General features: G+C 37.0%; 1 protein-coding gene across 3 annotated transcripts in view; it reads right to left on the bottom strand.

Annotated features, from left to right (window-relative positions):
* The window catches only part of Slc26a7 (solute carrier family 26 member 7), a 104,878-nt gene extending 79,306 nt beyond the window's left edge, over positions 1-25,572 (bottom strand). Inside the window, exons 1-3 of one of the 3 annotated variants that reach the window (XM_046464990.2) lie at positions 25,454-25,572; positions 24,972-25,280; positions 569-679 (exon numbers count right to left, since the gene is read on the bottom strand). In XM_046464990.2, coding sequence (XP_046320946.1) covers positions 569-679; positions 24,972-25,164 — 304 coding nt within the window. In that variant the 5' untranslated portion in view covers positions 25,165-25,280; positions 25,454-25,572. Of the gene's footprint in view, positions 1-568; positions 680-24,971 lie in introns of all 3 variants that reach the window. The other 2 variants (XM_046464991.2, XM_058585608.1) reach the window with 2 other exon arrangements.
* Positions 25,573-26,010: the final 438 nt, after the last annotated feature.

Raw genomic sequence — 26,010 nt, 5'->3', positions numbered from 1 at the left:
CACATGTGTAAGACATTTTTCAGTATTTGAATTACTAAATTTTATAGTCTTTGTGTTTTCCTTCAAGTTCTTACTTCCTCTTATCTCATTGTAAACCCTCCCCCTCTTTCATGGTCTTTATTTTTTAATTGGTACTGGGGATTGAACCCAGAGGCCCTTAACCACTGAACTGCATCCTCAGCCCTTTTCCTTATTTTTTGAGACAGGGTCTCACTAAGTTCCTCACTAAATTGTTGAGGCTGGTTTTTAACTTGCAATCCTTTTGCCTCAACCTCCCAAGCCACTGGAATTACAGGTGTGCACCACTGTGCCCAGCTTTTTCATGGTCTTTTTACAACTTAAAAATGCAAAGAATCCTTCGCAATAACCTTGGTTACACAGTAAGATAGCAATAAATCACAGTGTGCACTGACCATCCAAAACACAGAAATATATAGAAGCAATATTTGCTGATATTTTTCAACAGTGAAGTTAGAATTGTTTTGGAAATGTAATCAGTATGGAACAATCACTCTGAGTCTCTTTTATCACTAACATGAGAAGCATAAGCATAGGCAGGAATTATTACCTGTGGCAACATGTCGTCCCATTCCAAATATGGCATAGATGATGGCAGGAAACAGAGACCCATATAAACCAAACACTGGGTGCACAGATGAGAGAATAGCAAAGGCCAACCCTGTGAAGAAGACCAGAATGATTAGGACCATCTTATAACCTCAAGATATAATCCACGATTGAGGCCAAATGAAATAATTTAATAGTTCTATTTATTCAACCAAAAAATCTGGCATTTTTTTCCTAAATGGGAGAAAATTACTCATTAGTTCAAATGTGTGTTCAATTAATGGTACAGTGACTTGGCTAATTCATGAACCTATCCATTTCCCATTAACTGGACCCTAGTCTATCTCTCAGGTATAATTTCTTAGAGTGGAAAAAAAATCAAGTGTGCTCCTTTGATGATCAAGTAAGAAATAATTTTTAATTATTAATTCCTCATAGATATTTCTGTCTATATAGTTTGTATGTTACATGCACATAGAAAATTTTTATAGACCTTTCTAAAGGACCACTGGTGATTTAAATATGAACAAAACATGAATTGGAACAGGTTCGTTAACGTGATCTTGTCTGTAGTTGGTCCCTGGCATTAAGCAACTACTATGTTAGGTTCTGACAAATCCATTTGAGTCTATCAATTTAACGTTGGACATCTGATTTGGTGTAAAGTACTATACAAGTTACAAACAGGAAAGAGGTGGCAGTAGAAATGCCTATACTTGAGGACAGATCATTATTCACATTATGGGGCCTAACAGTCTAGTTCCAATATCACTCATTTTTACTGTTGAACTTTTACATTTTAAATTAAATTAAATTTATTTTTAAAATGACCTTTGTAATCATACATAAAATATTTCTCAAGTAGTACAAGACACATTTTAGCCATGATTAAAATAGGTGAGAATTCTACCAAGGACCTTCTTCAAAAACCATCTGGATTGCTTGTTTATTGGTAGTGTATTTCTTTTTGTTGTTGTTGTTTGTTTGTTTATTTATTATAATTTGTTATACATGACAGCAGAATGCATTTCAATTCATAGTACACATTACAGAGCACAATTTTTCATGTCTCTGTACACAAAGTAGAGTCACACCAGTTGTGTCTTCATACATGTACTTAGGGTAATTATGTCCATATTTCTTAGTCTGAATGCAATAAAAGTGACTGCAGTGGAGTCGGTGGCAGAGGCTGCTCTAGAATGTCATATAAACATGATGAGAGTCAGCAATCTGGTTTGTAAGTGCTGGCATTTAAGGCAGGTCTTGGAACTAAGTTAGCACTAGAAGGCTGACTATCCCCTACCTCTTCACATTTTGGTTTAACTTTATAAAAAGTACCGTATTTAGCCTAGCGTTGCTAAAACAAAAATACTTCTCATTCTAAGAAAAAAGGGCCAACTACCAGTAATTCCATAAGAGAAAAAGAGCTTGGAATTTGGAGAAAATACTAACAATAAAACCCAATGAAAGGAAATTAAGATGCAATACTGTGCTACTTCTTTAATCAACAACTTCAGGTCTGGAAGAAAAGGAGAACTAGAGGTATTGTTCTAGGTTAGCAATTAGAAAGTAGGGATAGCTATCGAGTCAAATATGAAAGTGTCCCACAATATGTTCTCCCTCTTCCTTCCCCCAACCCCCTTCTCCTTCTCCTCCTCCTCCTCTTCTTCTTCTTTCTCTCACTTTTCCCTCCAAAACTTGTCTTTCTCGCTTTATTTTTCAGCTTATCTCACATATGCTCTCATTAAAAAAGAGTTGGTAGAAATGTCTGGAATCCCTTAACATTTGGCAGTGGGAAGATAGGAATCTTGAGTCACTCCAAATGGCCCATCAGCTACACATTTCATTTCCTCCCTGACATTCCAATCTTACCTCAGGACTTTTCATTTATAAAACCGATTAATTTGCTTCTTAGTTGTGCTACATCAGATTGTGTTTTCTATCACATACAATGAGACATTTCCAAATGACAACCTTCTAAAACTTGAGTTTGTCCTACACAAAATTTCTACAATGTTTTTGCCTCACTTTTATGGTCTTATGAAAATATAAATATAATATAAATTTAAATATAACCAAAATGTTAAGATGGGGAATGAATGATGGAATCCCAAAGAAGACTTCTAAGAGGAGGAAATGGTGAATAATACATGGGCAAAAAAAAAAAAATGAATGAGGAGTGGATGTTTGAGGAGTGAAGGTGAGGAGACTATTTTAGATTGCAGGATCTACTCAATGGCACAGAGTTCTACAAGAGCTTGCTTAGTTCTGGAATGCAGAGTCATTTGGTATGCTCAACTAAAGAGATTCACTTGAGACAGTGCCAAGAGAGGTTAACAACATACATTAAATAGTAAAGGATTTTATGTATTAAGATAAGTGGTTAAAAATTTACCTGGGATTCAAGATGGTGGAAGTTTTGAAATTTTAGGACATCCTCTCGCCCAGCTTCTTCTCGGTTCTGATAACCCATCAGATTAGAAAAGACATGGCTGGGCCAGGAAGGGGAAATTCCAGTAAAAGTTCATGCTACAACTTAGGTACTCAATTGCATGCTTTAATGCCAAATACACCAAACAAGAGATGGAACACGCCAAACAAGAGAGGAATCGGCTCATCTCTCCTCAAGAGCTGGAGGGAAAACTGGGATTTCACCATTGAGGAGAAAAAGGATGGGATCATAAACATGAGGTTCCTCAGAGAATGGCAGGCCCATTGACCTGCTGGAGTTCTGGGGAGGCCTAAGTACTGTGGCTCTGGAGAGGAACCAGTGCAGGGCATAGAACCCTTTCATGACCAGGAAAAACTGTTTGCTCAGTCCTGCCCTGAAAGAGAGAATCTGCTGTGTCTTGTACAGGTTCTTATTGATCCCTGCTTGAGAGATCCTAGCAACCAGATCTGTGTAGGTGGCAAGAAAATGTAGACCCTAATCATCATGAACTTAAAGATTCTCAAACTGACCCAAGGGAGGAAGGCCAAACTGAACATAGGAGCTAACTCTACCTGCAGAAAGAAAAAAAAAATGATGGCCTCAGAGACCATGAGAGGCTGAAAAAAGTAATAAAGTGTAAATTTTATCTCAATAAAAGTGACTTTTTTAAAAAAAAGCAGCAAGATCTCTCAAAGAAAAGTTAGAAAAATAACAAAAGTTGTACAACTTTCTAACATAAAACATCAATAAAAAGCTGTTGAAAAGTATGCCTAATGTCCTGAGAACAAATTATTATTTTGATCAGAGAGGTAAAAATCTCTAACCAGTTAAGCCTGGGATTCTTCCTATCCCTGAAGGCAGAGAATCTTGGCTTATAGGAATCAATGGACTAAGAGTGAGAGGATGATTATTCTCCAAGGAGCCAGAAAAGGAGGAAAAATAGGTAGGCAAAAAAATATCACCATATACACACCTTGGGAACTATCTTACAATCTTGTGCATTGTTGGTGAAAATGTAAACAAGCACAGCCATTATGGAAATTTGTGAAGTTCCTCCAAAAACTAGAAATAGAGCATGATGGCACATGCCTGTAATCCCAGGTGCTCTGGAGGCTGAGGCAGGAGGATTGTGAATTCAAAGCCAGACTCAGGAACTTAGAGAGGCACTGAGCAACCCAGTGAGACTCTGACTCAAAATAAAATATATAAAAGGGCTGGGGATGTGGCTTGAGGTAAAAAACCCCTAAGGTTCAATCCCTGGTACAAAAAAAAAAAAAAAAAACCTAGAAATAGAACTAACATAAAATCCACCAACCCAAGTACTGAGTATATATCCAAAGGAAATGAAATCAGTATATCAAAAGCATATATGCCCTCCCATGTTCATGGAACATTATTTACAATAGCCAAAGTATGGAATTAACCTGAGTGTCCACTGATAAATGAATAGACTTTTAAAAAATGTGTTATAAATGTGTAGGTGTGTGTAGCACACACACATACACACATAAACACAATGCACACATACACACACAAACACAATGCAGCTTTAAGAGAGAAGGAAATACTGTCATTGGCAACTACATGGATTAACCTGGAAGACATTGTGCTAAATGAAATAAGCCAAGCACAGAAAGATAAATACCACATGATCTGATCTATTATGTGGAATCTAAAAATGTCAAACTCATAAAGTTTAACAGAGACTAGAGGTGGCAGAATTATAGATGTTGGTCAAAGGATCCACAATTTCAGTTAGACAAGAGAAATAAATTCAAGAGCTCTACTGTGAATCATAATAATTATAGTAAATAATAACATATTATATACTTGAAATTTCTAAGACAGTAGATATCAAGTGTTCTCACTACCCAAAATGTAATACATGTGCTAATTAACATTATTTGGCACTCTCTAAATACACTATAAAGTTTTATTTTGTTTTGTTTATACCCAGCTAATAATATCACATTAAGTTTAAAGTGTCGAATTGAGAAAGTCCCTATTAACTCTTGATATTTCTAGGATTTCAGGAAATTTCAAGTTTTCTTGTGTAGAAACTTAGATATTTAAATTGCAAACATTAACTAGCCAGTGCCTTGATGATGTCTTTGTTATAGATCCAAATGAGGAGTTTTATTTTTATCTCTGTTAATGCCCATATTTTGTGGGAACTTCCCCTTAACCAGGTCTCACAAAGACTCTCCAGCCCCTCCAGCATCACTGTGCATAGAAGCATGACCCAAGGGAAGTTGGGCTGGGAAGAAATAGTGCTCTTAATCAATTTCTATTAGAATATTTTATTTTCAGACATTTATGACCATGTGAAAAAAATTGGACTTGGAAAGCGAAGATGTAAATGGGGATATAATATTGAACAAGATCAATATTAAGCAGGTATATGCAAGTACGAGTTTTTTACATGAATTACCGGAATGGTGGGAGAATGATTACTTTCCATTGAGAGAATCAGCTTCTAAGACAGACAAACAAGTAGAATGTTTTGTGAACATTTTTGAAAGTATAGAGTTTATTTCCTAAGAAAGAGCGATTGCTGAGGGTGCTTGGGAAAACTGGCCATGCAGATATTACTCAAAGTTCATGAGAGGAGTAAACATGTCACAAATGAGAAGACAGTAAGGGAAGGGAAAGATGATTGAGAAAGGGTGTAATTTCACATGGCGACCAAGGATGACAGGAACCAGAGACATGTATGCAGGTAAAAACTCAAATATGCATGAAAAAAAAAATGCCATTTCTTTGCTTTTACTGACCATTTTTACTTTGGAATCTGAATCCACCTGACTAGGAAAAGAAAGAAACTACAATGGCAGCCTCTTGATTTTCCAAGTCTGGATATGACATGGAAGAAAACCACAAGTCTGTGGTGTATAAAAGGAAGTGGATGATAAGATAGAGTGCATTAAAAACATCAGCAATTCAAGGCCTTGGCTGAGAGCCTTAAATAGATTGTTGGTAAAAGAACTGTTTCTGCTTCAATAAAGTTTAATTCAAGTGGAAACAGGGACAGACAACTGTGAGTCCTAATAAGAATTCTAGCATGACTTCTAATCCAGGAAGCACAGCTCTTGGAGGGAAGAGAAATGGTCAGTCAGAACGACTGGTAAATCCAGAAGAAAGAAGTCATCTTGACTATGAGAGGACCTGATGTGGGGGGAGAATGTTGATGAGCGCTGCTCCCTGCTCCTAATCTCTGCTGTAGTTACAGAATCCAGGTTTTATGAATTGGGCCCAGAGCACCATATTAAGGATTAACTGATTCTCTGAAAAGTAAAAAATGTCATATGAATGCAAGCTAACAGTAATAAAATGCACAAATGCAAGTTAGTAGTGAATTTGTTTCCTCAAACTGGACTTTGAAACTTCACGAATGATTTTTTTCAAGATCAGTAATAGAAATGGCAAGACTTTCTTCTTGTCACATTTACCTTTAGTATTTTTAGAAAAAGGGTATTACATAACAATATTAAAAATTGTAATTTTAGGGGGGAAATGAAGTAGTCTCTTAGCCTTATAGTGATAGTATTATGTAAGTAAACATTAAAGAATATGTGTGAGATGGTAACACTTTTCAAAATATGATGATTTAACTCTCTTTGAAACTGTATTTTAAAAGCCAAATTGCTCTGAAAAGGTTAAATTACTGCTTGAAGATAATCAGGCTACTACCAGCAAGGATTAGTTAGCTCATGGGCTTCAAGTGGATAAGAGTGCAATACCAAACACTAATGCTCACATGAAAATGAGGAAATACCAAACTGGGGGGAAGGTACACTTTGCTAATCTCTGACTCTGAACAATACTGAGCAGCAATTGTCTGGTCAGACCAGGGAATACAGCTGGCACCCAGATCAGCACTCCTTTCTTACACAATTCAGTCTAAGAGCAGAAGAAAGCAATAATGATGTTTCTCTCTGCCATTATCCAGCAATATCCCGGACAATATTCCCAGATAAAGTAAATGAAAATGATATTGGACCCATGGGACACAAAGAGTTGTTAAAAGGTTCTTTTACCCAGTCTTGGACATAAATGCTGACTTGCACTCCTAGCAACCCAAATACAATGACACAATGGACCTAAAATGCTAATTAGGTGATTTGCCATCTCTTTCTATTCTCTCTTGGATTAGTTTGTTTCTGATTCTGTTTTTTAACTGGGTAGGATGAGGGGGACATGGAGAGAAAGAAGTGGGAGAGAGAGAAAATGTGTACATTCATACACAGAGTACCTGCAGATATTAAAGGATCTCTTTCTAGCACATGATATCAGTTATTAATAGAAATAAGTTTGAAGTACCCATTGCTGGCAAATGGGTGGTCCTTAAAAGTTTGTATGATGCCTAGAAATTCTCAAACTTATTTTGAAAGATTTCTTTCAAAGCTGAAGATCTCCAACTTCTTACCTTCAAGTAGCAGAACTAAAACCTACAGGTAGAAAAACATCTGCTTAGAATTAAGCACCTACTATGTACCAGAAAGGTGATATATCAATTAACAACCCAGATAAAAATCCATGCCTTTGTGGGGTTTCTTTTCATAATCTGCACTTATTGGTTTATGCTCTCATAGGGAAAAGATGACAATAATCATAGCATTTATCACACACCTCAATTATATTAGATTCTGCCCTGAGTACTTTATATTCTCTCATTTTTCCTCAAAGCAACCCTGTGTACTAGGTATTATTATCCCTATTTTAGATATTGGAATACTAAATCTTAGAGCAGCTAAAGAACTTGCCTAAGTAATGTAAGCAGAGTTCAAAACTGAGGTCTCTCTGACAGCTATTCCACAAGTATTTATAAAGCTCTTACTTTACTATGTATCCCAATACACAGTACTTTCTATCCCCATGGGAGATATAAAGAAGTGGAAACAACTTAAGTATCCATTAGCCGATGAATGGATAAAGAAAACATGGCATATATATGCAGTGGAGTGCTATTCAGCCCAAGAGAAAGAATGGAATCCTGTCATGTTCAACAGCATGGATGGAGCTGGAGATCATTATGTTAGGTGAAGTAAGTCAGCCAAGCAAGGAAAGACAAGTACCCGCGTGATCTCACTCATTTGTGGAATGTAAAAAGGTTGATCTCAGAAATTGAGAGTAGAATTGTGGTTATTAGCGGCTGGGGTTGGTGGGGGGTGAAGGAGAATAGAAGGAAGGGGAAATGTTGATCAATGGGTACTATATTGCAGTACAATAACAGAAGTGCTGGTGTTGTTTACTCCTAAGACTTGAGGAGAGAACCCTACAAAGGTTATAGGAAGGAAAGGAGAGAAGGAAAAGAATATCCCAGGAAAAGTCCTAAAGAAAGAGACTTCATGATCCCACATGGTGCTGACACAAAGGACTTAAATAGGTGACTAGCATTTTTGTAGCCCATAGATGTCCATCAACATCCTCTCTAGAAGGTGTCCTCAAGGCTTCAATGCCATATGAATACTTGTAGTTGATTTTGGTCAAGAAGAGCTTTTATTTCACAGTAAAAGAGAAATGAAACACTCCACTCAAGTATATTTTTTTGGGTGTGAAAAGATAGCCCCAGTACAACATTGGAAGTACTTGTATCTAAGACGAACGTAAAGAATCAAGGCCAAAGTCATGGCAAAATCCAGTGCTCAGGGCAGCAGAAAAGTTGATACAGAGAAGGAGCCATCATCAGAGATTTCTCACCTCTGCCTGACGATTATCATCTTATAATTTAATTTTTACTCAAATTTGACAGTATAACTGCTATAATGTTAGGGTCTGTAAACAAGTCAAGATGGCGCCTGGCATTTTGCCAGAGGGAGTGGTTTGTGAAGTTAACGCCAGCAAGCCATTAAGTGTGGAGATTCCTTATTGGTTGACTGCTGTATCTAGTTTATGTTAATTAAGATAAGCTGTGTGTAATGTATATATACCCCTCCTGTCCTACAATAAACAGCTTCCACTCCTGCTGTATCAATGTACACAAATTGTTCGTCACCCCCCCCCCCCCGTTAGTTTGCCCAGCCAGCAGGGCTGCGGCACTATAATACCTTTTTTATTAGTAGGCCTATAGTATAGATTTTATTGAGACCAGACAATTACCCTTAAGAGTCAGTTTTCCTCTCTGTCACATGGAATTCTATAATTATCATTGATCACTTTACGAGCACTCAAAAAAATAGTTAGTTTGGGTGCAAATAACATTTATAAATTAGATTCTTAGCACTTAAGGTAAGTTTCCATATATTGGTAGACACATTCTTCAATAATACTTAAATTATTTAAATTTATCCCAAAGTTAATGGTTCACTTATCAAATGCTAAAATATTAATTATATCACTAATAACTATGCTAAAATAGTAATCAGATTAGGCAGTATATTCAACACCCTGTAAAACTCATGATTGCATTACATCTTATAGTCCATAAATGTTTAATAATGAGGTCATAATTGAAGTCAATGTCAGAAAAACTCCCCATCCTCTAATGGACTAAGATTTTGCTAACTACTTGTTCCTCTACACTTAGTTGGGGAAAAAAAGTCAAATAACTCCAACAATGGTCCTAGGATAATCCACAGATAGGCCAAGAGACCAACCTAATGTTTTAATGTAAGGACAGGGACACCAACACATCACCTTCAATAACAGCTGCTGGTTGATACTTTTTTCTTTCCTCTAACCAGCCAGATTTATCCTGTCACTGCCTTCCATGGGCTCAGGCTCACCCACAAAAATTTGAGGCCTACTGGGTAGAAACTTAGAGAAGACTCAGAGGTATCAATGCTGCTGGCTTGCTAGATTGTAACTCGGGGATCTTTCTACCAAGAATCTTGGACCCACACTCTAATTCTGATTTGCTCCTACACTTTACCTAAGATTTCAACACTTTATTCCCTAGTTTTACCTTTCTTGTCTTGGTCCCACAGGTTGACATTCAGAGACTAAACTTTCACTCACCAGGCTGTTCGCATGTTCTGCCTTCCTGAACCTGACCCCCAGTCCTAGATCAGGATTCTATGTCTCTCCATACACAGTGTCACAACTCAACACAATCTGTGGAGCAGAAGTTCTCCAACCCCTTTCTCTCCACTACCTTCTACCTTCCTACCCAAGAGAAGGGCTGCTAGTGGTAAGGGTCAAATTTGAACACTCCAGAGAGGACACACTTCCTGGTGGAAGAAGGCCATGTCCAAGAGTTTATGTTTTTCTCACATCTACTATTTCTTAATCCATGCTATTGGCATGATAAAAGGACCAGGGCCTGCCTCAAAGTAAGCTCTGATGTGTTTCTCTTTCTCTTTCCACAAGCATATTCAAACCTTAGCTTTAAACCTTAGATATCAATTCTACACTGTTTTTCTGCACTCTAATTTTGCTGGAGATAACTTTGGCCACTACTACAACTATTATAGTGGACACTGGTTGCCATTTCCTAAATGTTACCTGTGTATATAGTTCCCTAGAGATCCCCTCTCGGGAAAGAGAAATGAGTGGGATTTGATTTCTTAAAATGACATTTTATATAATATCAATACCTATAGCTAATCAAATTTTGCTAGCTTTTTTAAGACCACTACTTTGTTCTCTATATCTATCCAATTTTTTACCACCGAACACTCATTTCATGTTTGCTATACAGATGGGACTGTATTAGTCTTCATGTTCCTAAATTAAAGCACAATTCTTTGGAAGTTCCTTGGGTTATGCAATCTACTCAAGGCAAAAAGTGGATGAAACCAATACTCTATAAACTTTCATTAAGAAAATGTTCCCACCCTTACATACCCTCACCAGAGTGATATCTTCAAGGTTGAAATAACAAGATCATATTATCTTGTACGCATTTCTGAGGAAAGGAAAAATAATAAGCCCCTTGTGGGCTAGATTGTTATCTTATACTTTTCTGTCTCTTTCTAAGAATATAGAGAATATGTCAAATATTTTTCAATAGAAATGAACAAAGACCCTAGCAAGACAGATTTCAATATTCTTGAAAACAAAATAATTAGGTAGTGGTAGGCACTTCCAAGAATTACACATACCAAATCAAACCCAAACTGTGTGGGTAATGATGAAAGTTATTTCCATCTGGTAACTGGTTTGTGGTGGTCTTAGCATTGTTATTAGCAAACCACAGTATAGCCAGCTGTCTGGTTCACACTATCAGCAGGCTCAGGGTTAAGCAACATTACAAGTGGGTCTCCCAGGGTAAATTTACATATATTCAAGAACCACCATTGTGTGAAAACAAAACTCCCATCAGCACATGTTCTTTTGGTTCACAGGCAACTATTAATCAAAAGACAGTGATTCTAATCACTAGAAGGAGTAAGGTAAATTACCCCAAGTTTTCATGCTGTCAATGGCTATACATGGAGATCTCACAAGCATAAAGAATTATCATGATCCAGAAGAGATCTACGAGATTGAGTCTTAGAAACAGTAATGATAGGAACTTTCTTTCCTACCTGACTCAAATTTATTTTTATTGAAGTTTTACATAGATAACAGAGAAACAAGACTACAAATGAGTAGATACCTTAACTGACTAGCAATGAATTTTGATGTGTCTTAATTAAGATAAAGGCATGGGTTTTGAAGTAAGAAAAACTTGCATTTAAACATTCCCTCTGTCATGTTGAAATGTATTGCCTAGAAAAATCAATCAGTCTGCCTTATCTATAAAACATGGGTAATAACAGCATAAAACTCTTAAGGTTTTTATAAAGACTAATATAATACACAATGAATGCTTATCACGATGTATGGCACATTTAGCACATTTAGGCCTTTAGCGAAAGTAGTTATGTTTATTACTGTCTGGGAAGTTGCAACAAAGACAATGGGCATCAGACTGTCTCTGAGAGATGTTCAAAGGGAAGGATTTATAGAACCTGATTAATAGAATATGCCTTTTAAGAGAAAAGGGCAAAAAGGATCATTTCCAGATTTCTAGCATGAACAACTGGGTAGATAGGGGGATAACTTTCATGATAATAAAGATGGAGGACAAGGACATATTTGAGGAGGGAAAAGGATGTGTTCACTTTTAAATGCATCCTTGGGAGATATTATGATGGTGTCCAATAGTTAGCTGAATATTACTATCTAGAGCTGGAAAGAGAAAAATCAGGCTGGAAATGTATTTCTGCAATTCAGCAGTAGAAAATTGGCAGTTGAAGCCATAGAAATGGATTAGCTAATGAAAAGCAAAATTTATAGAGAAAAAAGAAAAGATGATCAAGCATATACACTGAAATGAGAAAAAAAACACCATTGTGTTTTTTTTCATTGAAAGAAATGGTGTAAGATGAGCTGTAACTTGCTGTTGAAGCTCTAGTGGGTGGGGATAGAGTCATTCCTGGTGGGCAGACATATCCAGTGTTAGAAAGATGAGAAGGGCTCAAGCTTGCTCTCTTGTACTCAGAATGGGAGACAATAAATTTCTGCAGTTGTGCCCTGGGCTGCACGTGGTCAGGGTAAGAGGTGGCATCTATATGGATAGAGGAGAGCAAAAATGAGACAAAAAGGACCAAACCAGTTGAAGTTTCAGATTCATGGCATTCGTTATAGGTTCCAGAGCACTAAAATTTCCTGGTACTGATTACAGATTCCATGATTCTCTGTCCTTTTTATTGTCCCCTTGTCTCTAGTAAATTCTTATTCAAACATTTCATCCTATGTCATCTCTGTTACATGGTAAAATATTGTTCACTGAGGCTCAAACCAGTATTAATGCACATCTCCTCTCCCTCTCTCATCCTAACCAACTCTGGCAGGGGGCCATGATCAACCCTAAAGGAAAAGAGCAACTGTTCCATGTTAAGTGTTCTTCCCACCATCTGAGATCTCTTCTGGATTCAACCTTAGCTTTATTTTATCAAGGAGCCACCCCAGTCCCACCCAGGTAAAGTCTGCCATACTAGAAACATTCAGGGAAACAGAAGGCAGCCAGAGAGAAAGACTGAGGCTTGGCAGGTCAATGTTTGAATCTATCTTAGCAGGACTAGAATTGGGGGCAATTCACCTAATGTTCTGAACCTTAAAGTCTTATCCTCATGAAAATATAAAATACAATAATATTTATCTTACTGAATTTCATAAGATGTGCAGCATATTTAGGGAGTAATAACACTTTTATATGTTATTAAGATGATTAGTAGAAACCCAACTTAAACTTGCATAAGCAAAGAAAAAAGCTATGTGTGCTTACACGTCAAGTCATGGGTGTTCTAGCTGTTATCAGGACTGTTTTTCTCTGCTGCAACATATCTTGGAGGTCCTGGGAAGCCATAGAGGTGCATAATCTGTAATCTCATCAACTCCAGCACAAAGGAGAAAGCTGTCTCCTCCTTAAAGTTTCAATACACACTCCTGCTTGTTTCCAAAGTCCATATGAGTGATATGATTTTTCCCAACCTTTCACCTTCAGCCTATGTATGTCTTTTCCTATCAAATGCGTCTCCTGTAGGCAGCATATTGTTGGGTCTTGTTTTGTGATCCATTCTACTAGCCTGTGTCTCTTGATTGGTGAGTTTAAGCCATTAACATTTAGGGTTATTATTGAGATATGGGTTGTTCTTCCAGCCATATTTGTTTATTTATGTTACTAAACATGGTTTGTTTTCCTCTTTGATTATTTCCCCCCCCTTTAGTGTCCTACCTCCCACTGTTGGTTTTCATTGTTATTTTCCATTTCCTCTTCCTGTAATGTTTTGCCAAGGATGTTTAGAAGAGATGGTTTTCTAGCTGCAAATTCTTTTAACTTTTGTTTATCGTGGAAGGTTTTAATTTCATCTTCCATCCTGAAGCTTAATTTCGCTGGAAACACAATTCTTGGTTGGAACCCATTTTCTTTCAGTGTTTGAAATATGTTATTCCAGGATCTTCTAGCTTTCAGAGTCTGTGTTGAAAGATCAGCTGTTATCCTGATTGGCTTACCCCTAAATGTGATCTGCTTCCTTTCTCTTGTAGCTTTTAAAATTCTCTCCTTAGTGTCCATACTCATATCAAATAAAATAGATTTCAAGCCAAAGTTAATCAAAAGGGATAAAGAGGGACACTACATACTGCTTAAGGGAACCATACACCAACAAGACATAACAATCATAAATATATATGCCCCAAACAATGGTGCAGCTATGTTCATCAAACAAACTCTTCTCAAGTTCAAGAGTCTAATAGACCACCATACTATAATCATGGGAGACTTCAACACACCTCTCTCGCCACTGGACAGATCTTCCAAACAAAAGTTGAATAAGGAAACTATAGAACTCAATAACACAATTAATAACCTAGACTTAATTGACATATATAGAATATACCACCCAACATCAAGCAGTTACACTTTTTTCTCAGCAGCACATGGATCCTTCTCAAAAATAGATCATATATTATGTCACAGGGAAACTCTTAGACAATACAAAGGAGTAGAGATAATACCATGCATCCTATCTGATCATAATGGAATGGAACTGAAAATCAACGATAAAAGAAGGAAGGAAAAAGAATACATCACTTGGAGAATGAACAATAGGTTTCTGAATGATCAGTGGGTTATAGAAGACATCAAGGAGGAAATTAAAAAATTCTTAGAGATTAATGAAAACACTGACACAACATATCAGAATCTATGGGACACACTGAAAGCAGTTCTAAGAGGAAAATTCATTGCTTGGAGTTCATTCCTTAAAAAAAGAAAAAACCAACAAATAAATGATCTCATACTTCATCTCAAAATCCTAGAAAAAGAAGAGCAAAACAACAGCAAAAGAAGTAGAAGGCAAGAAATAATTAAAATCAGAGCTGAAATTAATGAAATCGAAACAAAAGAAACAATTGAAAAAATTGACAAAACTAAAAGTTGGTTCTTTGAAAAAATAAACAAAATCGATAGACCCTTAGCCATGCTAGCGAAGAGAAGAAGAGAGAGAACTCAAATTACTAGCATACGGGATGAAAAAGGCAATATCACAACAGACACCTCAGATATACAGAAGATAATCAAAAATTATTTTGAATCCTTATACTCCAATAAATTAGAAGATAGTGAAGGCATCGATAAATTTCTTAAGTCATATGATCTGCCCAGATTGAGTCAGGAGGATATAGACAACCTAAACAGACCAATATCAATTGAGGAAATAGAAGAAACCATCAAAAGACTACCAACTAAGAAAAGCCCAGGACCCGATGGGTATACAGCAGAGTTTTACAAAACCTTTAAAGAGGAACTAATACCAATACTTTTCAAGCTACTTCGGGAAATAGAAAAAGAGGGAGAACTTCCAAATTCATTCCACGAGGCCAACATCACCCTGATACCTAAACCAGACAAAGACACTTCAAAGAAAGAAAACTACAGACCAATATCTCTAATGAACCTAGATGCAAAAATCCTCAATAAAATTCTGGCGAATCGGATTCAAAAACATATCAAAAAAATTGTGCACCATGATCAAGTAGGATTCATCCCTGGGATGCAAGGCTGGTTCAATATACGGAAATCAATAAATGTTATTCACCACATCAATAGACTTAAAAATAAGAACCATATGATCATCTCGATAGATGCGGAAAAAGCATTCGACAAAGTACAGCATCCCTTTATGTTCAAAACTCTAGAAAAACTAGGGATAACAGGAACATACCTCAATATTGTAAAAGCAATCTATGCTAAGCCTCAGGCTAGCATCATTCTGAATGGAGAAAAACTGAAGGCATTCCCTCTAAAATCTGGAACAAGACAGGGATGCCCTCTCTCTCCACTTCTGTTCAACATAGTTCTCGAAACACTGGCCAGAGCAATTAGACAGACGAAAGAAATTAAAGGCATCAAAATAGGAAAAGAAGAACTTAAATTATCACTATTTGCAGATGACATGATTCTATACCTAGCAGACCCAAAAGGCTCTACAAAGAAACTATTAGAGCTAATAAATGAATTCAGCAAAGTGGCAGGATATAAAATCAACACGCATAAATCAAAGGCATTCCTGTATATCAGTGACAAATCCTCTGAAATGGAAATGAGGACAACCACTCCATTCACAATATCTTCAAAAAAAATAAAATACTTGGGAATCAACCTAACAAAAGAGGTGAAAGACTTATACAATGAAAACTACAGAACCCTAAAGAGAGAAATAGAAGAAGATCTTAGAAGATGGAAAAATATACCCTGTTCATGGATAGGCAGAACTAACATCATCAAAATGGCGATATTACCAAAAGTTCTCTATAGGTTTAATGCAATGCCAATCAAAATCCCAACGGCATTTCTTGTAGAAATAGAGAAAGCAATCATGAAATTCATATGGAAAAATAAAAGACCCAGAATAGCAAAAACAATGCTAAGCAGGAAGTGTGAATCAGGCGGTATAGCGATACCTGACTTCAAACTATACTGCAGAGCAATAGTAACAAAAACAGCATGGTACTGGTACCAAAACAGGCGGGTGGACCAATGGTACAGAATAGAGGACACAGAAACCAATCCACAAAACTACAACTATCTTATATTTGATAAAGGGGCTAAAAGCATGCAATGGAGGAAGGATAGCATCTTCAACAAATGGTGCTGGGAAAACTGGAAATCCATATGCAACAAAATGAAACTGAATCCCTTTCTCTCGCCATGCACAAAAGTTAATTCAAAATGGATCAAGGAGCTTGATATCAAATCAGAGACACGCCTTCTGATAGAAGAAAAAGTTGGCTACGATCTACATACTGTGGGGTCGGGCTCCAAATTCCTCAATAGGACACCCATAGCACAAAAGTTAATAACTAGAATCAACAAATGGGACTTACTCAAACTAAAAAGTTTTTTCTCAGCAAAAGAAACAATAAGAGAGGTAAATAGAGAGCCTACATCCTGGGAACAAATCTTTACTCCTCACACTTCAGATAGAGCCCTAATATCAAGAGTATACAAAGAACTCAAAAAATTAGACAATAAGAGAACAAACAACCCAATCAACAAATGGGCCAAGGACCTGAACAGACACTTCTCAGAGGAGGACATACAGTCAATCAACAAGTACATGAAAAAATGCTCACCATCTCTAGCAGTCAGAGAAATGCAAATCAAAACCACCCTAAGATACCATCTCACTCCAGTTAGATTGGCAGCCATCATGAAGTCAAACAACAACAAGTGCTGGCGAGGATGTGGGGAAAGGGTACACTTGTACATTGCTGGTGGGACTGCAAATTGGTGCAGCCAATTTGGAAAGCAGTATGGAGATTTCTTGGAAAGCTGGGAATGGAGCCACCATTTGACCCAGCTATTCCCCTTCTCGGTCTATTCCCTAAAGACCTAAAAAGAGCATGCTACAGGGACACTGCTACATCAATGTTCATAGCAGCACAATTCACAATAGCAAGACTGTGGAACCAACCTAGATGCCCTTCAATAGATGAATGGATAAAAAAAATGTGGCATTTATACACAATGGAGTATTACTCTGCATTAAAAAATGACAAAATCATAGAATTTACAGGGAAATGGATGGCATTAGAGCAGATTATGCTAAGTGAAGCTAGCCAATCCCTAAAAAACAAATGCCAAATGTCTTCTTTGATATAAGGAGAGTAACTAAGAACAGAGTAGGGTCGAAGAGCGTGAGAAGAAGATTAACATTAAATAGGGATGAGAGGTGGGAGGGAAAGGGAGAGAGAAGGGAAATTGCATGGAAATGGAAGGAGACCCTCAGAGTTATACAAAAGTACATACAAGAGGAAGTGAGGGGAAAGGGAAAAATAATACAAGGGGGACAAATGAATGCCAGTAGAGGGGGCAGAGAGAGAAAAGGGGAGGGGAGGGGAGGGGAGGGGAGGGGAGGGGGGATAGTAGAGGATAGGAAAGGCAGCAGAACACTAGTATGGCAATATGTAAATCAATGGATGTGTAACTGATGTAATTCTGCAATCTGTATATGGGGTAAAAATGGGAGCTCATAACCCACTTGAATCAAATTGTGAAATATGATATATCAAGAACTATGTAATGTTTTGAACAGCCAACAATAAAAAATTAAAAAAAAAAAGTTTCAATACACATGTTGGAATCCACACTGACTGGACCACATGGATCATTTTTATTTTCATTACCATTTTAAAATAATAAATTACTGGTCTGTCATATAATTAACCCAATCCTTGTGCCTGGAATACAGATCTTATTACAGAATCAGTCACTGGCCAGAGGTATGGAATTGTGCCAGTTATCAAGCTTCAGGCTCCAAGTCTTCACCTGGACCAATAATTGTCTGGAATCAGCTCTCAACACCAATGCACATTAGAATCAGGAAATACTACAAGTTGTGAAAAAGAAGGAAAAAAAAAATGTGTCTAGGCCTGATCAACCCCTCTAGAAAATTCTTATTTAGTTATTCAAGATGGGACCTGGGTACCAATGTTTTGTAAGCCCCTAATGGTTCCAAAGGGCTCTCAAAGTTAAGAGTCCTGATTTAGAAGCATTCAGTCCACTGATCAGCCTGGATGGACTTCATCACTAGAGCCAGAAGTAGAACCACACTTAAACCATGTACTATAAGTGGAAAAGGCATTAGTCTTTGTTTTAGTCAGCTTCTTCATCACTGTGACCAAAAGGCCTGACAAGAGCAATGTAGAGGAGGAAAAGTTTATTTGAGGCTTATAGTTTCAGAGGTCTCTGTAGCATAATTCCACGGCGGAAGAGATGTGGAGGAAAGCAGCTCAAATCATGACCACCAGAAAGCACAGACAGCACCACGCTCCAGTGACAAAATATAAACCCTAGTGACTTGTTTTCTTCAACCACACCCAACTGGATGTCTACAATTACCACCCAGTTAATCCATCAATGTATTAATCCACTAAGTCACACCTCTCATCATCAATCATTTCACCTCTACGTGTTCTTGCATTAGCTCCCACATGAGCTTGTTGGGGACACCTAAAGTCTAAACCATAGTATTCCCCAAAACAAATCTGAGGCATGGCTACTAAAGACAACAGAGATGGATTTTAGGGGGCAAACACAAAAGGCTACTAATCCACAGGCCACACACCTCATCCTCACTGCTATTATAACAAACCTTCAAGTTCTCCACACCCTAAAAAAGGAAGGTCATGGCTTTTCCATGTGGACAACTCTAAATATTATAGGGAACCTTATCCTAATAAATGTACCTTTAATTCTGAATCATTATGCTTCTACATTGAAAAGAAAAGAAAATCAGAAGTGCTGAATGGATGCTGGAGCTGTAGGGAGGGGATGGATCATGGGGTGAGGGGAAATGGAGCCAAAGGGGAAAACCAGCAAATGTCACTAGCACCTCTGTGTATTTTCATGAAGGTCATGGAAAGTATATATTAGACTTACTTAGGAATATTTAGCTGCCTTTGTTCCTAGAGAAGAGAAAAGTCACTAGCAGGAAGATACAGTGATTTAGGGGGTTGGATTAGAGATACATAGCCAGTATTAGTATTCCGTATCCCCAAGGCTGAGAGCATGCAGGGAAGAATTCCCAGACAAGCCTTTAATCTTCTCAATGCAGTATGCTTCAGGAATTTCCACTTATTGTTCCACATGTCACTAAGCTGCCCTCAGGAGTGCAATGAAGCTCAGCTTCCAACACATATGTTTTGGTGCCAGTAATGCCACACATTCTGCATAATTATAAGGAACATCCATAGTTTGTCTGTGGCCCAAAACTTTGTGGTTTGAACATCAGGCAACCCTATGGCAGCTTAAATTTTTCATGGTTCTGGAACAAAAATTCTAGGTGATCCCTTGGAATGCAAGGCAACACTCTCATTTTCCTCCCCAGGAGATTTGGTTCTTTTACAGCAAGTCATGCATTTTAATTTTCCACCCTGTCTCAGTGCTTGAGTTTTCAGGTTGAAACACAGTAACTCCCAAGTGGTTGTGTTGGCTAAAATGTGAACTAAGCAGTCTAAAGACCAGTCTGATGCTGGTTAACTTGCCAACCATGTTGGTAACATATCTTGTGTGGATGACATTCTCTATAAATTTTGGCTGATCTTCAAAATACATTCAGTAGTGAGGACCTTCAAGACATCAGCTAAAGAGCATTTTGGCAGAAGGTACCTATAGAGAGTGGTTCTTACCTGGTGATGGTAATGAAGGCTCTTCAGTGTTTAAAATATTTTTTTAAAGAAAATGATTTCTATTATCTCCCACATGAGCCTAAGGTTTCTTTCATACTTCTTTCTGCATTTATTTACTTTGGGGAGGGACAATCACAATTCTGGAAGTCTGGTAAAGTCCTATTGACCCCTTCCCAAGAATACTGTTTTTAAAAACAGGTAATAAAAAATTCATAGGATTATGGAGAAATTATGAATATTGAAATAATACATTAGTCCAAGTTCATAGAACTGAAGATTCTGCTGATCCAGTTTAAGAATATAGTCATATATAATCTCTCCATAAATGTTTTATTTAAGTGAGTTCAAAGCATATCAATAAACACATTAGCTGAGGTTAAACTTGTAATGGGAACACTAACAAGAAAGTGGCAGTAGACAAGGGAGGGGTGGGGACTGTGGCAGAATGTACAGTGCGTGCCCTGCCTAAAGCAGGAAGCCTCTAAGGAGATCAACAGATTTCTGCCACACGGGAATGGGGGCCCTGTACAGCCATGTCTTTCTCTTTTTCAAGAGAAGCAAAGTATTTGGGTTTTTACATAAAATATCCTATTTGTCAATGTTGGCTGAAGAAAAAAGATTAACATTATTTGGAAAAAAGAAGATGTACCTTTTACCAGATTTGTCTAGAGAGCTACAAGTGTATGACTTCAAGAAAGTAAGAGAAATTGGAAGAAACCAAATACTCATAATTTAATGTATATTTTTCACTATAGGTATCCTTAGGACAGTTATTTTTAAAACATAAGAATTAATTTAGGGCTGGGGTTGTGGCTCAGCGGTAGAGTGTTCACCTAGCAAGAGCGAGGCCCTGGGTTCGATCCTCAGCACCACATTAAAAATAAATAAATAAAATAAAGGTATTGTGTCCAACTACAGCTAAAAAATAAATATTTTTTTAAAAAAAGAATTAATTTAAATTCACCTTCCTTCCTATCGCAGCACCCTGTACAATAGAACACTCAGTGGATTAAGCTAAGGAAAGGCTTAGCTCTTCCAATGTTTATTGAAAACCTACTTCTTTGTGCTGGGCAATACAAGTTGGTAAGAATATAAAGGTGAAGGCATTGTCTTGGTTTACAGTATTTGCAGACCAGTCTAGAAAGAGTTGCACCAAAAATATATAATACAATGTGTTAAATAAAGACTATGATAGAGATATGTCAAAAGTACAAAGAGCATAGAAGGAAAGAAAACATGAGTCTTCCTAGGAGCTGGAGAGGGGTTTTCAGAGGAGAGATCTCTTTGAGCAGAGCTTTATATAAAGAGGCTCAGATTGTTCAGCATCTGAGAGGATATGCTGAAGAACTGGGCTTTTATCTGAGAGGAAATAGAGGGCTATTTAAGAATTCTGAACAGGGAAGCAGTATGTTCAAATCTTAAAGAATTCTGGCTGCAGTATGGAATGCTGTCTTCAGGTGGAGACAGAACAGAGAATGAAGACTCAAAGGATGTATCAGGGCAGCAGCAGAGGCATGAACCAAGGCAAACTGGTGGAAAAGATACTTAAAGGATAGAAATGAAAGAACTTTGTGTCTGCTTGTATGCTAGTGGCCCAGGGTGGCAAAAAAGGAGGGAAGAATTGAGAATGACTCACAGGACTTTCTACAAGAGAAAGTCTAGCAAAAACTATGAGCATAATTCTGAAGACAGATGACCTGAGTCCAAATGTGACTTCTTTCCATTTGCTGTGTGACTTTAGGCAAGTTATTTATCTTCTATGGATATATATTTTTCACACACACACACACACACACACACACATCAAGTGCTTTTAAAACAGTACTTACATTTATCATTTTTCATTTCATTATTAACTATTATAAATTTGGTTAGGATAGCAGTATCATTCCATTTATTTTAGAATACTAAATGTTGCAACTGATGTGCTTTTAGAACACTCTAGGTTTGCATAGTAGATGTGGATCTCAGATTGAGATCCTAGTATGGTAATAACAGTGAGAGTCTTTTATGCAGATCATCTGAGGTGGTTTTTGAGAAGAAGGTCAGGGTTTGAGTCTCTAAGACACTGGTATTGAATCGAAAGAGTAGAATGGAAAGAGCAAAATTTGTAGAGGCACTTTAGAAGAGAAATCCAAACAAGTAGTGAGGAAAAATGAAAGATTAGTCTCTTGAAACCAAGAGAATAAAGGAGTCTAGAAAGAGTACAGCAAATACAGAAAATATTATAAAGGAGTCGGGTATACTGATAACTGAAAAGCACCTTTATTCCACAATTAGGAAATCTTTAATAAAGTAATTCAAAAATGACTTCTTGTCATTGACCTATAGAAAACACTCAAATGCTAGTTTCCACTATACTTCTTAACTTTAAATTCATTTCTAGAGATAGCAAAATGAAAAACAATAATTAGATGGAATCATAAACTTTCCATATTTATAATGAAAAACTAAATTCAAAAATTTCATATAATTCTACTATGCTGAGTCAATAAAAATCTGCTTTGAAATTCTGTAAAAGAATATTTGTTTTTTGTTTCCATTATGATGCAGGGACTAAAACTACCTCTTCTGATTTTCCTAAAGAAATGAAGCTGATAATAATTGCCAGTATCATATTAACACAAATAGGAGATGATATCTAAATTCCTTCCTTTCTCTGTATCCTACTGTAGTTATTTTTCTTGTCATTTTGCCTTTGGGGTCTAAAAACTACAGGGATGAAAACTGAATGTAACAGTAATTTGAAGGGAAGGATATTCATACCTTTCCAAAAAGTCTCCTGTTACTAATAACATTGATATTATAAAAAGTCTGGTTGTTTTGGCAGTGTAGAATACAAAGTGAAATGTTAAGAGTGTTAGCTTTGGAATCATATCCTGACTCTACCACTTATCAGGTATGAAGTCCAAGGAAAATTCCTTACTCTTCTAAACCTACATTCCCTCATATGTAAAATGGAGAGAAGACTGTTGTCACTGAGAATGAGAGTGGTGATGTACATGAGAGGACAGCACAGTGCCACTTAAAACAAATGATAGCTTTATGATATTTTGTTTTTTAACTGTCCATTGTAGATGACCATGCAAAAATTCGAGAGAAAATTGTATTTAAAAGAATAGGTACGTTTAGAAGGATTAATCTTTTCGTATGCCAGCAAAAACCTTTAAATTCTTCTTAGCAGTGTGACTTGTCCCTTCACTGGTAAACTTCCAAGAGAACCAGCAGCCAGATCTGTACTTTCCCATGGCACAAGAGCAGAGTAGGTTTTGTGCTATTCATCTGTTGGGGACTAACCAATGTGTTTCTTCATACTCAATGAAATATATGACTCGTAAAATAAAATCCCTCAAAGTCTATACCCAAATAAAAGCCATACAATTGACTACTAAAGACTTACAAACAAACCTCAGCATTTAGGATTTGCATCAAACAACTTAATCATATCTCAAAATTCTCTAATTAATCTGATATTTCCCAAACATGAAAGACAAATTATTAGTAAAAACATAATTCTCTTTCATTTTGCATTAAATCAAGATAAGTTTATAACATATACTGAAACTATCTGATGAAAAAGCCCTTTTTTAGTTCATCACCTAAGTTTTCAAAGTCCATGGTGGTAGTGTTTCATTTTGAATTTTAAATTGAATAAAAGCAAGGCTGAAAATACCCTATCCTGTTGTTTGCCTTTGCATTTTTCTAAAAGATTACTATGCTTTGCTATTGGCAAAATGGTTATTAAAAATGTAACACAAGCCTATGTAATGAAATGGAATCCCATAAAGTATGATAGTGTTATGGATCTTAAAGTAAAGCCACCAGTGCAGATGTTCCTAATCATACTAAAAACACAAATACACAAACCAGTTTGTTCCAGCTACAGAATAATTTAATTAAAAGAGTGCTTATAATTTAACAATATAAATAACAGTTAGAGCCAGGGAGGTAGTGGAATAGCAAGGAAATATAAACCTACAGAGTCTATGCCAAGAAAACTGTTCCAAATTCTCAAGGCTGAGAAAGCCATTTCTTTACTTGCTACAGGTAGAAAATTACTACCTGAGTTAGCCAAAAACTGTGATTGATGTACCTTTAGGGAAAACACACACACACACACACACACACACGTGTGTGTGTATGTGTGTGTGCATACTAGTTAACTAGCTTTCATGGATACAAACACCTATCTAAATCCAGAATATCATTTAGAATCTGCTTTGGGGCAGTTAAAATCATACTTCTCACCAGTTTAAATTTCTTATTGAGATATAGATGCAGTAGGTAATGGGATACAAAAATAAATCAGAATAAAACATAAGCTCTAAGGACATACAGTATTCTCTTTGCAAATAATGATCTTGGCAAAGAGCCTCCTTTTGTGCAGACAGCTCTGTTCCTTGCTTATAACAGCTCTCAAGTCAACAACAGGTAATTGTGTACTACTAATTAGGTTGAAAGACAATTGTATTCTAATCAGGATATATTTTATAGCTTGTTTCAGTGAAGGCAAGAAATTATATCTGCAAAATCAAGTTTTAAAAGTGCACTTTCCCATAATAACTGATCTTTTACTCTAACATTGTATGAAATTTAACATCATAACTGTGTAATGCCATTCAAAAATTGGGTCAGTACGTAATTGTTAGCAAAAGATAGCACAAAAACTAAAGGACAATTAGGAAAACTCTTACACAAAGATATCCACACTGCTTCCCAAAGTTAATAACAGTTTCATTAAATATTCATTTTGTTATCTAAATTGTCCAGCCCAGTTCATTCATAACACCTTCCAAGAAGCAAAGCGACATCCACTCTGCAGAAAACAGGAAAACCAAATGCAGTACATTACCTTGTGTCACCTGTTGAACTGCCAACATTATCCCAGACACAGTGTCTGGAAGCAGGTTTTCTTTCAGATTGTAATGTGGTGCCCATTCCAAAATAGGTAGCCGCCTTCTGCACCACTGTTTAATGTCCTCATAATGGGGGGAATGCATCTTGCTCCAGAACATGCTTTTCTTTTTCCTCTTCGCCCCTGTCATTTTTCAGATCCCCTGTTGTAGAAGTCAACTTCTTTAGACAAGGGGGAAAAAAAAAGTTGCAGAACACCTCTTTTCAATGCCAGGCTCCAATTCGTCTGTGGTTTACAATGTCAAAGCTACCCAGAAAATAAATAAGAGAGAGGGAGGGAGAAGGAAAGGGAAAGGGGGGGGGGGGAGAGGGAGAGAGGGAGGGGAGAGGAAGATTAAAAGCACTTAAATAGATGCAGCTGAGCTATCTGTCTTATTATGATGCAGCTAATTACTGTAGATAAAAACTGTAGATGAAAACCTTGAATTCTTATCTGAATGAGGAGTGGTTCCTGTTAGTGTAATATATTTCTGATCTTGGAAAAGTAATGGGTTCGGTGGTAAGTTAGTCTACAGCTCTCTTGCCAGTAATTCCCTTTATATTCACTGTAGTCTTATGTGTTTGGCTGCAATCCCAATGGTTAATGAGGTAGTTCTGGGCGTGTGTTGGAAGTAGGCTGGGCTATGCTAATGAAACCAGAAAACATCCTGCTCTTCCAGTTTCTCCCTTTAAGCTACGCAAAATCATAAATCTACCAGAAGGGTGTTGTGCAAGTTACATTCAGAGAATCCCCCATACTTTGGTGGGAGGTACATATTTTCAACATATCCTATGATTGCCAGTTCCACAAAATTCAGAAATGTGACAGGGCCCTCTAAAGGTCCTTAGCATGTTTGATTCCCTGGTAGGTGAGGTTTTCATTCATACAGACACATTTAGTCACTGCACAGCCTGGGAAAAGACTGGCTAGTTCTCATGAACAACTGAAATTTCATCTCATGGGCTTAGAAAATAAGTTAACGGTGAACAAATAATCG

The sequence above is a fragment of the Marmota monax genome, unplaced genomic scaffold, assembly GCF_021218885.2.
Source record: "Marmota monax isolate L192 unplaced genomic scaffold, Marmota_monax_Labrador192_F-V1.1 WCK01_AAM20220418_F8-fsc00003, whole genome shotgun sequence".
Taxonomy (NCBI): Eukaryota; Metazoa; Chordata; class Mammalia; order Rodentia; family Sciuridae; genus Marmota; species Marmota monax.
Note: the sequence above shows the minus strand (reverse complement) of the source record. Positions and strands in the feature narration are given on the sequence as shown.